Source organism: Morone saxatilis, unplaced genomic scaffold, assembly GCF_004916995.1.
Source record: "Morone saxatilis isolate NCDOM2014 unplaced genomic scaffold, NCSU_SB_2.0 Contig5, whole genome shotgun sequence".
Classification (NCBI taxonomy): domain Eukaryota; kingdom Metazoa; phylum Chordata; class Actinopteri; family Moronidae; genus Morone; species Morone saxatilis.
In genome coordinates this window covers 6,792-20,715 of record NW_023340095.1, presented here as the reverse complement: position 1 = coordinate 20,715, position 13,924 = coordinate 6,792, and the positions used below count along the sequence as shown (strand labels likewise).

Below are 13,924 nucleotides of genomic sequence, written 5' to 3'. Positions count from 1 at the left end.
GGAGTAAAGGTTAATTTACAGTTTTGGAAACTGGCAGCAGATAATCCCGGAGGAGAAAAAGCGTTCCTGCAGCCACTGGCTGGCAGCCGCCTCCTCAGATAAGACGCATGAGAGCTTGTCGACATCTTGCTTTGTTAGGATCAGTGGATGAGATATGGAGGTGAAATTGTTCCCTTGTTCTGGCTGACCTCGCCCCCGAAGCTGGTGCCATGATGTCATGGTGCTTTCTCCCCTCGCCCTCGATGAGGCAGGTCTGTGGGATTATTTATATTCACTTATTAGACGTAAACTTTCTGCTGGTCAACACCAAGGAAGTTATTGTTACTTTTTATTATTTTCTTTACAGAATTAACATTTTTGTCTTGTACTGAGAAACGGGTTTAACGTCGTCTGTGTGCATTCCTCCCTGTGGCCAGTGATTGGCACACGCTACAGTCGGCTGTGGGGCACTGTTGGAGCCATCTGCCCCAGTCGTGTAGGTGAGCGTATGTTCATATGTCCTATAAGTCTTGCAGCACTCGGGCCCGAACTCCAACTGATGTCTGATGGTCTGTTTGACACAATGTAACACGAGTTTAGGTTTATCAGCTAGTTGCTTTGACTGAGCAGGTAGCTTTCCACCTGCTATTGCTTATGTATTGGAGATTGGTTTTATCTCATTGTACATGTGTATTTGGCTATTCTTTCTATTCTTTTCTATTTATTCCGCTTTATGCTAAGCTAGTAATGGGCGCTGTGGTACAAGCCTGGGTCCCGTTGAACAGTCATGGAACAATTTATGTTCCGGTTCTGGAGATGTCGCACCAGAAAAGCCTCCCAGCCATGACAGGAATGTGCCTCCTCCTCTTCTTCCTTCTCCTCCTCTCCTCCTCTTCCTCCTCTTCCTCACAGTGTGCTGTTGTGTTTGTGTTGCAGTGTTGAACTATGAGAATGTGGTTGAGACGGGTTCGGAGACAGACGAGGACGACAGGAACCTGGTCTCTGAGGACGGCGGCCTCGCTAACGGTGGAGGAGGAGGAGGAGGGGAGGATGAGGATGCGGGCAGCCCGGCCGGCGTGCCCACTCTGGAGGCGTCGCCCCGGGTTGCCCATGCCCTGCTGTCCTACCGGGACCAGGAGGGCTCCGAGGACCGGGAGGGACTCCAGAACCACCACCACTGGAGGTTTGGGGACGACAGCAACGGACACCTGAACGGCGGCGGTGAGTCAGCACGGCGCTCATTCTGGAGCTTTTGATCAGAGCGCAGGAGCTTCATCTGCAGTTTAATACGAATAACTTCTACTAAAGGACCTAAAACATCGAACTGATATTGTTTATCCGGAGAAATCAACTGTAAAACTTATTTTTCATCTATTAAAGCTCCAGTGTGTAAAATAATAAAAACCTAACAATAATATAATATTATTTCATCAATAATATGATATTAATAATTTAATATTACTCTAATGTAATATTATATTAATAATATTCATTCGTTACCTCAGATTGAAACGTTTATCTCCTGGTGGAGTCCGCCATGTTGGATGTTCTTAAATTACAAACAAGAGTTTTTGTTTATAAAATCGAAATTTTTTCGTTTAACAAATCGAATCAGAACCAGATCCATTTGCTGTACTTCGTCTTCGTCTGATGTTACTGAGTGGACTTTTCAGTCACCTGGACATGTAAGGCTGAATGAAGACTGAAGGAGGGGTTAGGCGGAGCTCGTTAAGTCAGGAGCTTTATGGCGCCATTTACATGTTTAATACAGACTGCGGCGGCCATTTATCTCCGCTAATGACTTCACTGAACGCAGTGCCTCGTCTTCATCTTCATCATCAGTAAAGAGTCGTATTGTCACCGTGTTAGACGACACAATTATATTATAAATTATATAAATAAATGTTTGAACTCAGATTCATCAGTGAAGATACATTAACACATTAACATAATAATGTAATAATATATAAACTGTAGAGGAGGAAGAGTTCAACAGTTTCAGAATAAAAGAAAGGAAAGTAGAAACAGACAGACAGATAGAGAGAGACAGACAGATAAAGAGAGAGAGGGAGAGAGAGAGAGAGAGACGGACAGACAAAGAGACATAGAGAGAGAGAGAGAGACAGACAGACAGATAGAGAGACAGAGAAAGAGAGACAGACAGACAAAGAGACATAGAGGGAGAGACAGACAGACAAAGAGACATAGAGGGAGAGAGAGAGACAGACAGACAGAGAGACAAACAGAGAGAGAGACTGAGAGACTCAGAAACATTTGAACCACAAACAGAAGAAGTGAAACAGTCATTATTCCTCCATTTTGTCTCTCGAGGAAAGAAAAAAAAGAGGAATGAAAACACAAAGACTCCATTTTACTTTCTACAACAACAACAACAACAACAACAGGAGGAAGAAAACACTGTAACTGCTGATTCCAATTTTATTTAAACTTTACAATGGACACAATACTTTATTCATTTATTTTTCTTTTATTGTTTATTTACTATGAAACAATAAACAGTCCAATCATATTAAAACTGTTAGCTTGTGGCTAGCAGCTAGCACCTCCTCCAACAGTCAACACTTTGTGTGAACATGTAAACATCAATAGGAAGTACGTGTTAGTCACAGCTAGTTTTAGCTAAAGCTAATTTACAGACGTTTTCATAAGGAAACAAACATCCTAAAAAGACAAAAGTTGTTTCTTGTTTTTAATTTAAATTGCTGTCGTCAATAAGTCGCTGCAGATGAAGCTGCTGTTATTAAAATATTATATTTCCATTATAATTAAATGTGAGTCACATATTTATAAAGACAATAAAATAATGAGCTTTTATGTTTGTGAGTGAAATTACATGTATGTATTTATTCGGCCGTCCTCCCTCCTCACCCTCTCGCTCTCCCTGTCTGTTGTTGTGGGAGGAGGAGGAGGAGGAGGTGTGTCCCTCCTTTGAAGGGCTGAATGAAGCTTATGATACTTGTGACTCCTGTTGAGGAGTCACATGAGGAGGCCCAGGAGGAACAAACACAATAGGCCACAGTTGAGCTTTCACTCATTATATGGAAAATGCCTTCAGATTGTGGTTCTGTCAGACCGCATGCAGCAGCGCTCAGGCCTCCGATCATCCAAACACCCCTGGAGGAGGAGGATGAGGAGGAAGATAAATATCTCTGTTTTCTGTTGTTTTATTTAACAGATCACAGGAAGGACGAGTATGAACCTCTCGGTCCGGAGGCTGCGGGGAACGGTTCAGGTGAGATCAATAATTCATTTTATTATCATCTATGTATGTTTAAAAATATAACTATAAACACATAGATATTATCATATTACAAACTAATTTCACATCACTTCACTTTATTTTCCCTGTAAAAGTATCTCATAATGTGACCAAGTAAACAGTTTGCTTTTTCTGCCGTATATATATATTATTTATATATAGTTTATGATATGATATACTAGTATGTTAAGTTACAGTTTGTTTCTGTTGGTTGAAAACGTGCCTTTAAAGAAGCAAAATAGTAGTTTCAACAGTGTCTTGAGTTAAAGGTGTTCAAGGAGCAGAGATTCTGGGTCTCTATAGTTCAATTTTTAAAAATATATATAGGAAGGTTATCTCTTATCAGTTTTGTTTCTTATAAAATCGGTTTATTTAAACTAAATCAACTAAAAGCCTCCTGAATATCACCGTGTTTCCTGGCGATCAGTGAAAGCATCTCCGAGCTGGCGATATTTCTGAAAGCGTAACTGAGGAGAGCGACGGGTGCCGGCAACCATCGCGAGTACCTGGCGCGAGTGAGCACCGCCTAGTTACCCGAGCAACGAGGGGACACGACTGGGCAGCTGGGATCGGACAGGATGAGAGCGAGCATGGTAAAAACTACAAACATCATAAATATATAACATTAGTAAAAAATATACATTAATACAAACTGACTTATTATACATTTAATTATTATTTTAAGCAACAGATGTTGTTGGGAAAAAAATAAAAGTAAAAAGATTCAGACAAACGAAAGAAAGGTGAACTAAAATCTAAGAATCAACAAAGGCAGTGCTGTTAGCACTGAACTTTCTCTGGACCTTTGACCTCTCTCTCTGGCTGGGAGACGCGTGCTGTCGGCGCACGATGATGACTTCGGCCAGCTGCTCAACTGTCCGTACTGCGACCGCGGCTAGCAGCGCTGACTCTCTGAAGGAACCATTCAATATCCACGAGAGAAGAAGGAGCTTCAGCGCATTGTGGCGCTGACACTTTCAGCCCGTGTCAGGCTGGAGCGTTCACTGATCGCACAACCACCAAGCAGGTATCAGCACACGTTTCTCTTTTTTCTGTGGTCTGTGCATTAATTTCAGTGTCTGACAGCAATTGGAAGGATTAAAGAGATAGATTAGTTTAGACAACAGTGTAAATATCTTATCTCTCGCCAGACTCCAGAGCAACTAGTTTTAGTTCAGGATCATCGTACTTTCATTCAAGTGAAGAACAGATTAAAACTGACTGTTTTGTGTCTATCTTTATGCTTTCAAATATTCTTGCTTTGGTTTCTGTTTGGAGTTCATTGTTCCGCAAGAGACCCAGTTGTCCTGAATGTCCTCCAGTCGCTTCAGTCTGTCAGTAACAGTGGTGGACTGAAACATCACAGTTATATTTTGAAAACCTGGCTGTATTTTATCGCTGTTGGAAGTGAAACCGGAACGGATTGGATATAAATCGAGTAATAAAGATTTGTTTGGAATATGTGCCGTTTCCACAGCGTGTGGAGGGTGTTGAACTGGTAATCTAATAATAAGCGCTGTGATAAATGTTTTCCGCAACGGCCTTGTTTGCTGGCCGTCATGATCCAAATCACATTAGAGTCGTAAAGAAAGCAGTGATCATTCAATTTTCAATTAGACTGTGATGCAGATAATGAAGATTTCTGCCATACCATGACCCCCCTCCCCGGCTGTAAACAGCAGCAGATGGTCTTTTCCTGCTGCTGCTTAACTACATAATACCGCAATGAACTTTAAGTGCTTGTTTATTTGTGTAGTTCCTCTGAGTTAAACTGTTAACAAGAGAGCTGGGAGAGTCACGAGGACGGAGCACAACACAGCCCAATTTTATTGATTATTAGCTTACTTGATATCAATGCATATCAAGATACTTACGTTCATCTGTACTGGCAAATTATATACAATACGTTATAACATAATGTTTCTTCTAGAGCTGCCAGTTAATAGAAGTATTAACACAAAAAATCACAGGAAGTTCTTAAAGTAAAGAATATTTATTGATCCTGGTGGTGGACAATAATAATAATAATAATAATAATAATAATAATAATAATAATAATAATAATTATAATAATGTATATCTAACAACATATAAAACTATATTCTGATTAATGAAAATATAATTCCAGTATACGACGGAAACAGACTCTGGAGGATCTGAGCTGATCATAATATAATAATAATAATAATAATAAATAAATGTTATTGACTTCAGTGGAAACAAATAAAACGAGCAGCTTCAGAAAGTGCTGAGTCATTAGTGATGATGGTGACTGGATGTGAGGAGGAGGAGGGACCGCAGGGAGCTCCCGCCGCCCTTCAGTCCCGTCTATCAGTGAACTGTAACAGCAGGGAGATTCTTTTATTTTATTGGGTTTGTATTATTAAAGCTGACTCAGGTCTCCTTTAGAGTCCTGGTCTGGACTGTATAGAAATAATCTGGACGTATAAAACCTCTTAAAGCTGCTCAGATATTCTAGTTCTGCTAATATTTATCTGATATTAATGTGAACGATAATAAAGTTTAAATTATTAATAACAAACCAGTTCTTACATCCTTCCTGACACGCTAGCAGGATCTGGTCGGTACCAGCTGAACGCTGCATTCACATGATTCACACAGACAGACGTCACAGAACATGTTGCTATGGTGATGTCCTTATTATTTTTATTAGTTAATGTGCTGTATTCATTATTAGCGTCTCGTTGTCCAGCTCCTCCACTGTGAGGGACTGCCAGGCTCACCTCAGTTCACCGTCCTCTCGTCCACTAACACAACCTCCAGTTTGTCCGATTGCCTGTGAATGCAGCATCAGGTCTTCTAGCCTCACATGAATAATTAACATGTAGTTCCTATTAGCAGCTTTAAAGTGTTGCAGCCTCTGACAGACAGCGAGTGGCTGCAGACGTACTGCAGAAGTTACCATCACTCCTGAAGTGTTTAATAGTCATACACACTTATACACACTGTTACCACATAAACACACACAACAAAATTCAAACAGACATTAAAAATAAATCAATCACACTTTCTTAAGAATTCATAAAAAACTTTCTTCATTAATACAAATTTAATACAAAGTTCTTCTTAATAAATCATAGCGGAAATCCTTCAGTGCTTTCCATATTCATTACTAATAACAGGATATTCAACCGCTCACATTCTGCTGAGGGGAGTTTTACTTTTACCCAGGTTCACATTTTAATTTACACACAAACTCAGTTCAACTGTAGTTTTTGAATACTTTCAGGTATTGTTTTAATAAAGTTTGAACTGATCTGTATTCTGCACTAGCAGTGAATTCCAGCTGACCACAGCGCTGTAAAGATATCTATCTGACGCATACAGAGAGCTCATCACTTCAGGTCTTATTCTATCTGCTATAAATACGTCTTTATGGGTCTTTGATGGTGATGAATTATCACAGTTTCGTTGTTCTTCCTCACACTGATTTCTGTTCCTGTTTTTATGTCTTTGGTTTGGTTTCAATGAAATTCGAAGAGAAGAAAAACAAACTTCCTCCTGTTAAATGGTTCCTTTCTATAAAGCAGAGTTTATCTCCTCTCCAACAATCATCTACATGTTAAATGAAGTGATTTCTGTCTCTGGGCTCTGCTGCTGTCTGGGGGGGAATGCTGTCTCCCCCCAACGCTGTTTGTGTTTGTTTATCTCTCCATTTGCATTTCAAACGCTGGGAATGCACCTTCAGCACAGCCTGCCACCTCTGAACAGAGTCAGCCCACACTGTTTCTCAGAAAGTGCTGCAGATAAAGAGACTTAAAGAATCTTCCTGCCGCTATCAGATCTGCTTCACTAAATACTATTACAGTTCCACTGCCTCGTAATCTGCTTCCCACTCGTCCTCCGTCACATGATAACTCTTTGTTTCTCTGTCTGCAGCCACCGCTGCTGAACGAAGGAGCTGGAAACCGCAAGTTCAAATGCAGCGAATGTGGAAAAGCCTTCAAATACAAACATCACCTGAAGGAGCATCTTCGTATTCATAGCGGTGAGTCGTCCCTCCTCCTCGTCCTATAATTAATAATCAGCTCAGTGACTCATGACATTTTCTGAAGAGTCAGTCAACCTGTTTCAGATGTGACATCAAAGCTGAACACATTCAAACTTTTCTTTGAATTAACAAACATTGATTGTATCTCTCTCTGGTACATTTCCCTTTACAGCACAGACACTAATCCTGTACAGGATGATTCATATTCACACATTGTGTCCAGTCATTCGCCACAATTCACTATACGGCTGCTGAATAGATATTGTTTTGACTGAGGCTCAAACCTGCAGATTCCACATGAAAGTAGAAAAAGAAATAATATACAGGAAAAGTTATTGTACAAGGAGAAAAATGTGCATCTATGTGTCTGATTAAAGTCCCCATGAAGTCAGAATTAATGTGTTTTTATCTCAGGCGTCTCCTGTCCTCCAGTATCTGTCCAACACTGACAGAGAGTCATTGTTTAGGTATTAATGGCATTTTAGAGTTTCCTGAAAAACAATCAAAAGTTGTTGCTCAGCTTTCTAACTGTATTCAGTGATTTTGTTGAAACTGGGTGCGACTTCTGTATGGGAGAAAATATTTTCGCTGGTTTTCCCTTCTGACGCTCCTCCAGCTTTGCTGAGCTTCAACTCTCTGTTGATGTTGGGACAGTGTTTCCTGAAGCGGACAGGATAGCTTGCTAGCTAATGTAGCCTACCCACGAATTAGCTGCTTTTGCCCTAACTGTATCTGGCTGTTAGGGTAGGCCGACAGAGGTTAAGGGGAATAAAGTATACAGGCCCACCGGAGGTCATTTACAGGAGTTTCTGGATGGGACAGATTTGATCAGTAGGCCCAACCCTCTAACTGCCGGTTTGTCCGCCTGGCCCAGCTAAGCTTAACTGACTCAGCCTTGGATTGCCAGGAGCCAAACCCTGGGCAAGAAAACCACACTCAGCGGTGCTGGGAAGCTGGCCCGTACAAACGGCAGCCGACGCTGCACTGAACGCTAGCATGTTTTGTCTTGTGATATTAAGCGAACCTTAGCACACAGCCGCAACTCCCAAGCCAAAAGCGACATTATTTAACATTAAGTAATTGCGCTAATAAACAAAGCCACACTTCATGTTGAGATATTTCAGAGTGAAGGACAGACAGATGGACATTACCATCCTCTGCTAAGCGTGGCTAATAATTTCCCACTAAACTTTTGCAAGGATTTTATTACATATGTTATAGGAAAAAAAATTATTCTAGTTCTAGTCCACGGTCTGTGAATGCCCTCCCTGACACCCTTGGCGGCAACCACAATCCACTGCTTGTTTTTTAACAAAGGGCATGCTTTAAGACGATTTCTTTGTAGCAAAGGTTTTGGTCCCTTTTATTATGTTTTTATTTTTTTAATCTCTTTTTTCTCTTTTTCTTGATTTTTTTTTTTTTTTTAAAAAATGCTTTTTTGGTTTCTACCTGAGCACTTTTGAGGAATCTTACTGATGAAAAGGGCATTGTGAATGAATGTATTAGTTGTATTTAGCCAATTAGTGCCATGCTAATCTTAATAAAATAATTAACATCCATGATAATAAACTGGCTTTATATCTGCAAAAAGTGCCCAAATGGTACATATAGTAGCTCAAACTATCACAAAACCATTTGTAAACATGATCAGCCAGGCTTTATGTAGCATTAAACAATAATCCATATTTCATGTTTGTTGCAGGCGAGAAGCCATACGAGTGCTCCAACTGTAAGAAGCGATTCTCCCACTCCGGCTCATACAGCTCCCACATCAGCAGCAAGAAATGCATCGGCCTGATCGCTGTCAACGGACGAGTACGCAATGGCAACAACGGCAAACCTGGCTCCTCCCCCAACTCCACCAACTCATCGCCTGGAAGCCCCGCCCTCGCCCAGCTCCGCCACAAACTGGAAAACGGGAGACCGCTCGGCCCTCTGGACCAGCAGGGTCAGCTGGACATCAAAGCCGAGCCGATGGACTTCAACGAGTACCGGCTGCTGATGGCCTCTCAGCACGGGTTTGGGGCAGCGGGCGTTTACTTAAATGGACGTGGAGGAAGCCCACTGGGCATCCACAGCTCCTCCCAGAGCCCCCATCAACATCTGGGAGGCATGGGGCTAGAGCTCCCCCTACTGGGCTACGCAGGGCCTTTCGGAAACAACCTGAGCGAGGTGCAGAAGGTGCTTCAGATCGTGGACAACACGGTGTGCCGGCAGAAGATGGACGGGAACCCAGAGGAGATCTCCAAGCTCAGGGCCTACATGAAGGAACTGGGGGCCCAGATGGAGGAGCATAAGCTGGCCCAGGCCGGCTTCCAGGTGGTGGGCCATGGTAGCCCCACAAAGAGCATCATTGACTACACTCTGGAGAAGGTCAACGAGGCCAAGAGTCTGATTGACGACTCCAAGAGGCAAGTAGACATCAAGAAGGAGAAGCCAAACCACTCAGTTGATTTCGGCGGTGAGGAGAAATCCCACGACAGCCAGAACCAGTTCCTACCATTCTCCTGCCAGTACTGCAAGGAGACCTTTCCTGGGCCCATCCCACTGCATCAACATGAGCGCTACCTGTGCAAAATGAACGAGGAGATCAAAGCAGTCCTGCAGCCAGCTGAGGCCAGTCCTGGCGGTCGCAGGGGCTCAATGCCCTCTGAGCTGTCCAGTAACGAGCGGGCCACCAGCCCCATCAACCCCTTCAAGGACCACGTGTCAGTGCTCAAAGCCTATTTTGCCATGAACACTGAGCCCAACTCCGAGGAACTGCTCAAGATTTCAATTGCTGTAGGCCTTCCTCAAGAGTTTGTCAAGGAGTGGTTTGCCCAGTGGAAGAGCCAAAACCACCTCAGAGGCAGTCTGAGGAAAAAGTCGCCCCCTCCCGACCGCAGCGGACTGGACGTCAACCACAGCTTGAGCCGCTCACCTGCTGTAGATTTACACGGAGGCTTCACTAATGGTGACACCTCCCACAGACTCACAAAGGCCAACCAGTTTACAGTCAACAGGCAGACAAAAGGGGACAAACCACTAGACCCCTTGGACCACTTGAGGAGCAACACTCCATCACCCCTCAACCTTTCCTCTACTTCCTCCAAAAACTCTCAGAGTAGCTCTTACACTCCAAACAGCCTAGCTTCTGAGGATGCCCATGGGGATATACCACTGGATCTGTCACTACCCAAACATATGGCGCAGAAGCTCATCTCTGTGGGAGAGAAGCGACCCAGGCCCAACGGTTTCATCATTGAGCGCAATGGTGAGGCACAAGGACCCTTAGATCTGGGCAACATCAAGAAGGAGGTCCTGGGCTCTGATGGTGGAGGGAACTCCGTCCACCAGCTGGAGAAAAGCACCAGTCCCATCTTTGGGATTAATCCCTTCGCTGGCTACACCTCTCTGCCAGCTCACGGGGCGTTTCCTCCACCCACCTTCATGTCTTCTGCCCAGGCCACCATCCCAGGCCTCAGGCCCTACCCAGGCCTCGACCCCATGAGCTTCCTGCCCCATATGGCCTACACCTACGCCACCGGGGCAACCACATTTGCTGAAATGCAACAAAGGAGAAAGTACCAACGGAAACCAGGTTTCCAGGTAAAACTACAATCTAGATATTGTCCATGATGGTCATTTGCAGAGGTGGGGAGCTGAGTCACATGACTTGAGTCACAAATTTGATTGCTTGCGGTACTCCACAAGACGTAATGGTACTTGAGGATAAAAATCTGAAGTGCCAGTACTGGTGTGCACCAGCCCATTGCAGGCACTGATTTAAACTCGACCTGACAAAATCAAAAAAGACCTTCTGAACATACTTTGGACTTAAAAAATAATGACTTGGTTCCACATCTGGTCATGTGTCAGGGCTTTCCAAAATTTACTTATATGGGTGTTTCTTTATATTGCAACTCTATGGTTAAAGTCTGTTTTAGTTTAGGTCAGAGGATGCCAACCAGATCCGACTGATCACCTCAATAGATAATGAGTCCCTCCCCTCTACTTGGAGTAGTGCTAATCAGTGGTGGCTTCTTAGGTTGGAATAAAACCTTCTGACTGTTGACCCTCTATGGTTTAGGTAATTAAAACCATTCACCCCGACCACATTACACATCTCATCACATTGGCCACTCCTCATTTGCCTAATGTAACGGTCCATGTTACTTTATGCAAATCAGGGACGTCTGTCAGCGCAAATTGCTGCATCTGGAAACTCCAGAAAAACTCTTGAACTAACTGTTGTCGATCTAAAATAAAGACCAAACGAGATGCCAAAAACAGTTTGTCGATTCAGGTGCAACCAGATGTGTTGGTGCAGTTGTAGGAGGTCGTAGACTTTTGTTGGTCAATGTGACTACAAGCGTCCAATAGTGGATAGCGGTGCGACGCCTCGCCTCACCTGTTTATGGTGCTGCTGTGATGTGAATATAGAGATCCCAGTTTATTATATATTCATACACATTTATCACCAAAACAGACAAAACAATCTCACCACAAGGTTTATTAGCAGCTGCTGCTTTAGATCATGTATTTTTCTTTTTCATACATTTATATGTATAATTATTATACATGTATTTTCGGCTACATTAGACAGCCAACAGTAGAGAGAGGACAGCAAATGTACAAATGATGGGGAAGGAGATGCAACATCTCCGGCCGTACTAAAACTAGGGATTTGGATTCTGGAGAAACATACAGTAGTTGATTGTGAAAATACACGACATAGCATATAGCATAGCATTGCTGTTTGACGACCTGGGAACGCCTAGTGTGGCTCCCATTTACCATAACCCCAAGTGTTACGGTGGGGGACGGTGTCTTATAACATATGATATATATCAACAATCAAACTATCTTTCTCCAGAATTACTGACTCCACCTTTAATGCAGATGCCTAGTACCCCCATCAACCACTCTTTATCAAGAGTCAACTTTCCTTTGAAAGACGCTCAGAAGAGTTTGAACCTTTATAATTCTTTATATTAAACATCTCAGCGACTCTGCTGAGAAAGACACTGCTAAAGCTGAAATCCCACCGGGCACGTCTTTATGACGTCACGTCTTTATAATGTGGTTTCGTCATCAATGCGTTTTCAATTGTCACCCGATGACTTTTGTTCTTGAAAACAAAATCGTCAAATTTCAGGGTATTTTATTTCGAAAATTGACCAGATTCTCTTGCTGTTTCTGTGACTTCCTGCCAGTGTGATTTTGGGTTTGTTGAGGAATCGTGAGCATTGAGATCTGGTGACCGCGGGGCAGCCAGAACATGTCGCAGGTATTTGGCCCAATACGGTCGCTTGATGAATCACTAAACACAATCGCAACACTTCATTCACAACATATGTCCCCCCTTCTTTAAAGAGTCTGCTGGATGAAGGGGACTTACCCAGGTTGGGCCTTTAAGCTCTGTCCAGACTTGGGATCACAGAGGCGGTGGGGGGTTGGAGCAGAAGGTGTCTCGACAGGTGTGGGATTATCAAAACGATCTGTCTTTGTGTCTCAGGGGGAGCTGCTGGACGGGACGGCGGACTATCTGTCAGGCCTGGACGACCTGACAGACAGCGATTCGCTGCTCTCCAGGAAGAAGATTAAGAAGACTGAAAGTGGTATGTACGCGTGTGACTTGTGCGACAAAACATTCCAGAAGACCAGTTCCCTCCTAAGACACAAATATGAGCACACAGGTATATATAACATTTGGACACTTCTTTTTTACCCCACCCCCGATGCTTTTGTCCTCTCCCTTTATATCTGATGTTTCATTCTTTTTATTTTTATTCAGCCACGTAGCTCCCCCACGATTTTCTTTTTCTCTGCTGTTATTTTTTTCTGTTTTGTTCTCTGTAAACCTTTAACATGTTCCTTTCTTTTCAGCAGGGGGTAGGGATCAGTTAATATGGAGAGGATTACATAAACATTCAGCGCCCCAAATATAAGCAACATTTTCTCTGGCGTCTCATTCACACTGTGATGTGTTTGTGTAGAGAGGAGGAGGAGGAGGAGGAGGTGTGCATGTTTGCATGTGTTTGTGCATGTGTGTGTGTACTCTGCTGTAATGAATATTTCCTTTTGATCTTCCGTACAGTCGGTCCATTTCTTCCCTTTTAGAACAGGAAACAAACAGTTTGTGAAATGAATACAGCAGTAAACATCGTACAGTTCAACCATCTGTCAGCGCTTCAATATTCATATATTTTATACAGTTACAAGAGTTTATATAATTACTACATAACCAACATTCCTCCTTATTTTCTTTTTGTTCTGGAAATAAAACAGAAGATTATATTTAAAAAAGCTACAATCTGTGAATAATAATATCACACGGACTGAAAAATAACCAAAACCAATTTTAGAGCAACGGTGTAGATTAAAAGTTTCTTGTAGGGACGGGTTGTAAAGGACTCAATGAACTGACATCAACCAAACTTAATCTTAGTCGTAACTATGCCCAGTCCGTGACGTGCGAGTATTGTCTACCAGTGTGCGTTGCTAGCATACATTGCTAAAAATCTCCCGCTGTCTTGCTAATTATTGGCTCATCGTTTACAGTTATGGAGGTTCAGAGAAATGAGTTGAAGAGAACTTGTTCAGCCTTCATTTAAGAAACAAACTTTGAGTCGGCTCCTGGCGAGATGTAATGTTATAAGAAGTTCGGTCTA

The 13,924-nt window shown here is 42.8% G+C and overlaps 1 protein-coding gene across 1 annotated transcript in view; it reads left to right on the top strand.

Annotated features, from left to right (window-relative positions):
* Window positions 1-217: 217 nt before the first annotated feature.
* zeb2a (zinc finger E-box binding homeobox 2a) overlaps window positions 218-13,924 on the top strand; it is a 17,376-nt gene continuing 3,669 nt past the window's right edge. The window contains exons 1-8 of the mRNA XM_035676157.1: window positions 218-251; window positions 417-479; window positions 808-1,200; window positions 3,176-3,265; window positions 5,973-5,982; window positions 7,063-7,268; window positions 8,974-10,859; window positions 12,769-12,949. Coding sequence (XP_035532050.1) covers window positions 218-251; window positions 417-479; window positions 808-1,200; window positions 3,176-3,265; window positions 5,973-5,982; window positions 7,063-7,268; window positions 8,974-10,859; window positions 12,769-12,949 — 2,863 coding nt within the window. The remainder of the gene's footprint in view (window positions 252-416; window positions 480-807; window positions 1,201-3,175; window positions 3,266-5,972; window positions 5,983-7,062; window positions 7,269-8,973; window positions 10,860-12,768; window positions 12,950-13,924) is intronic.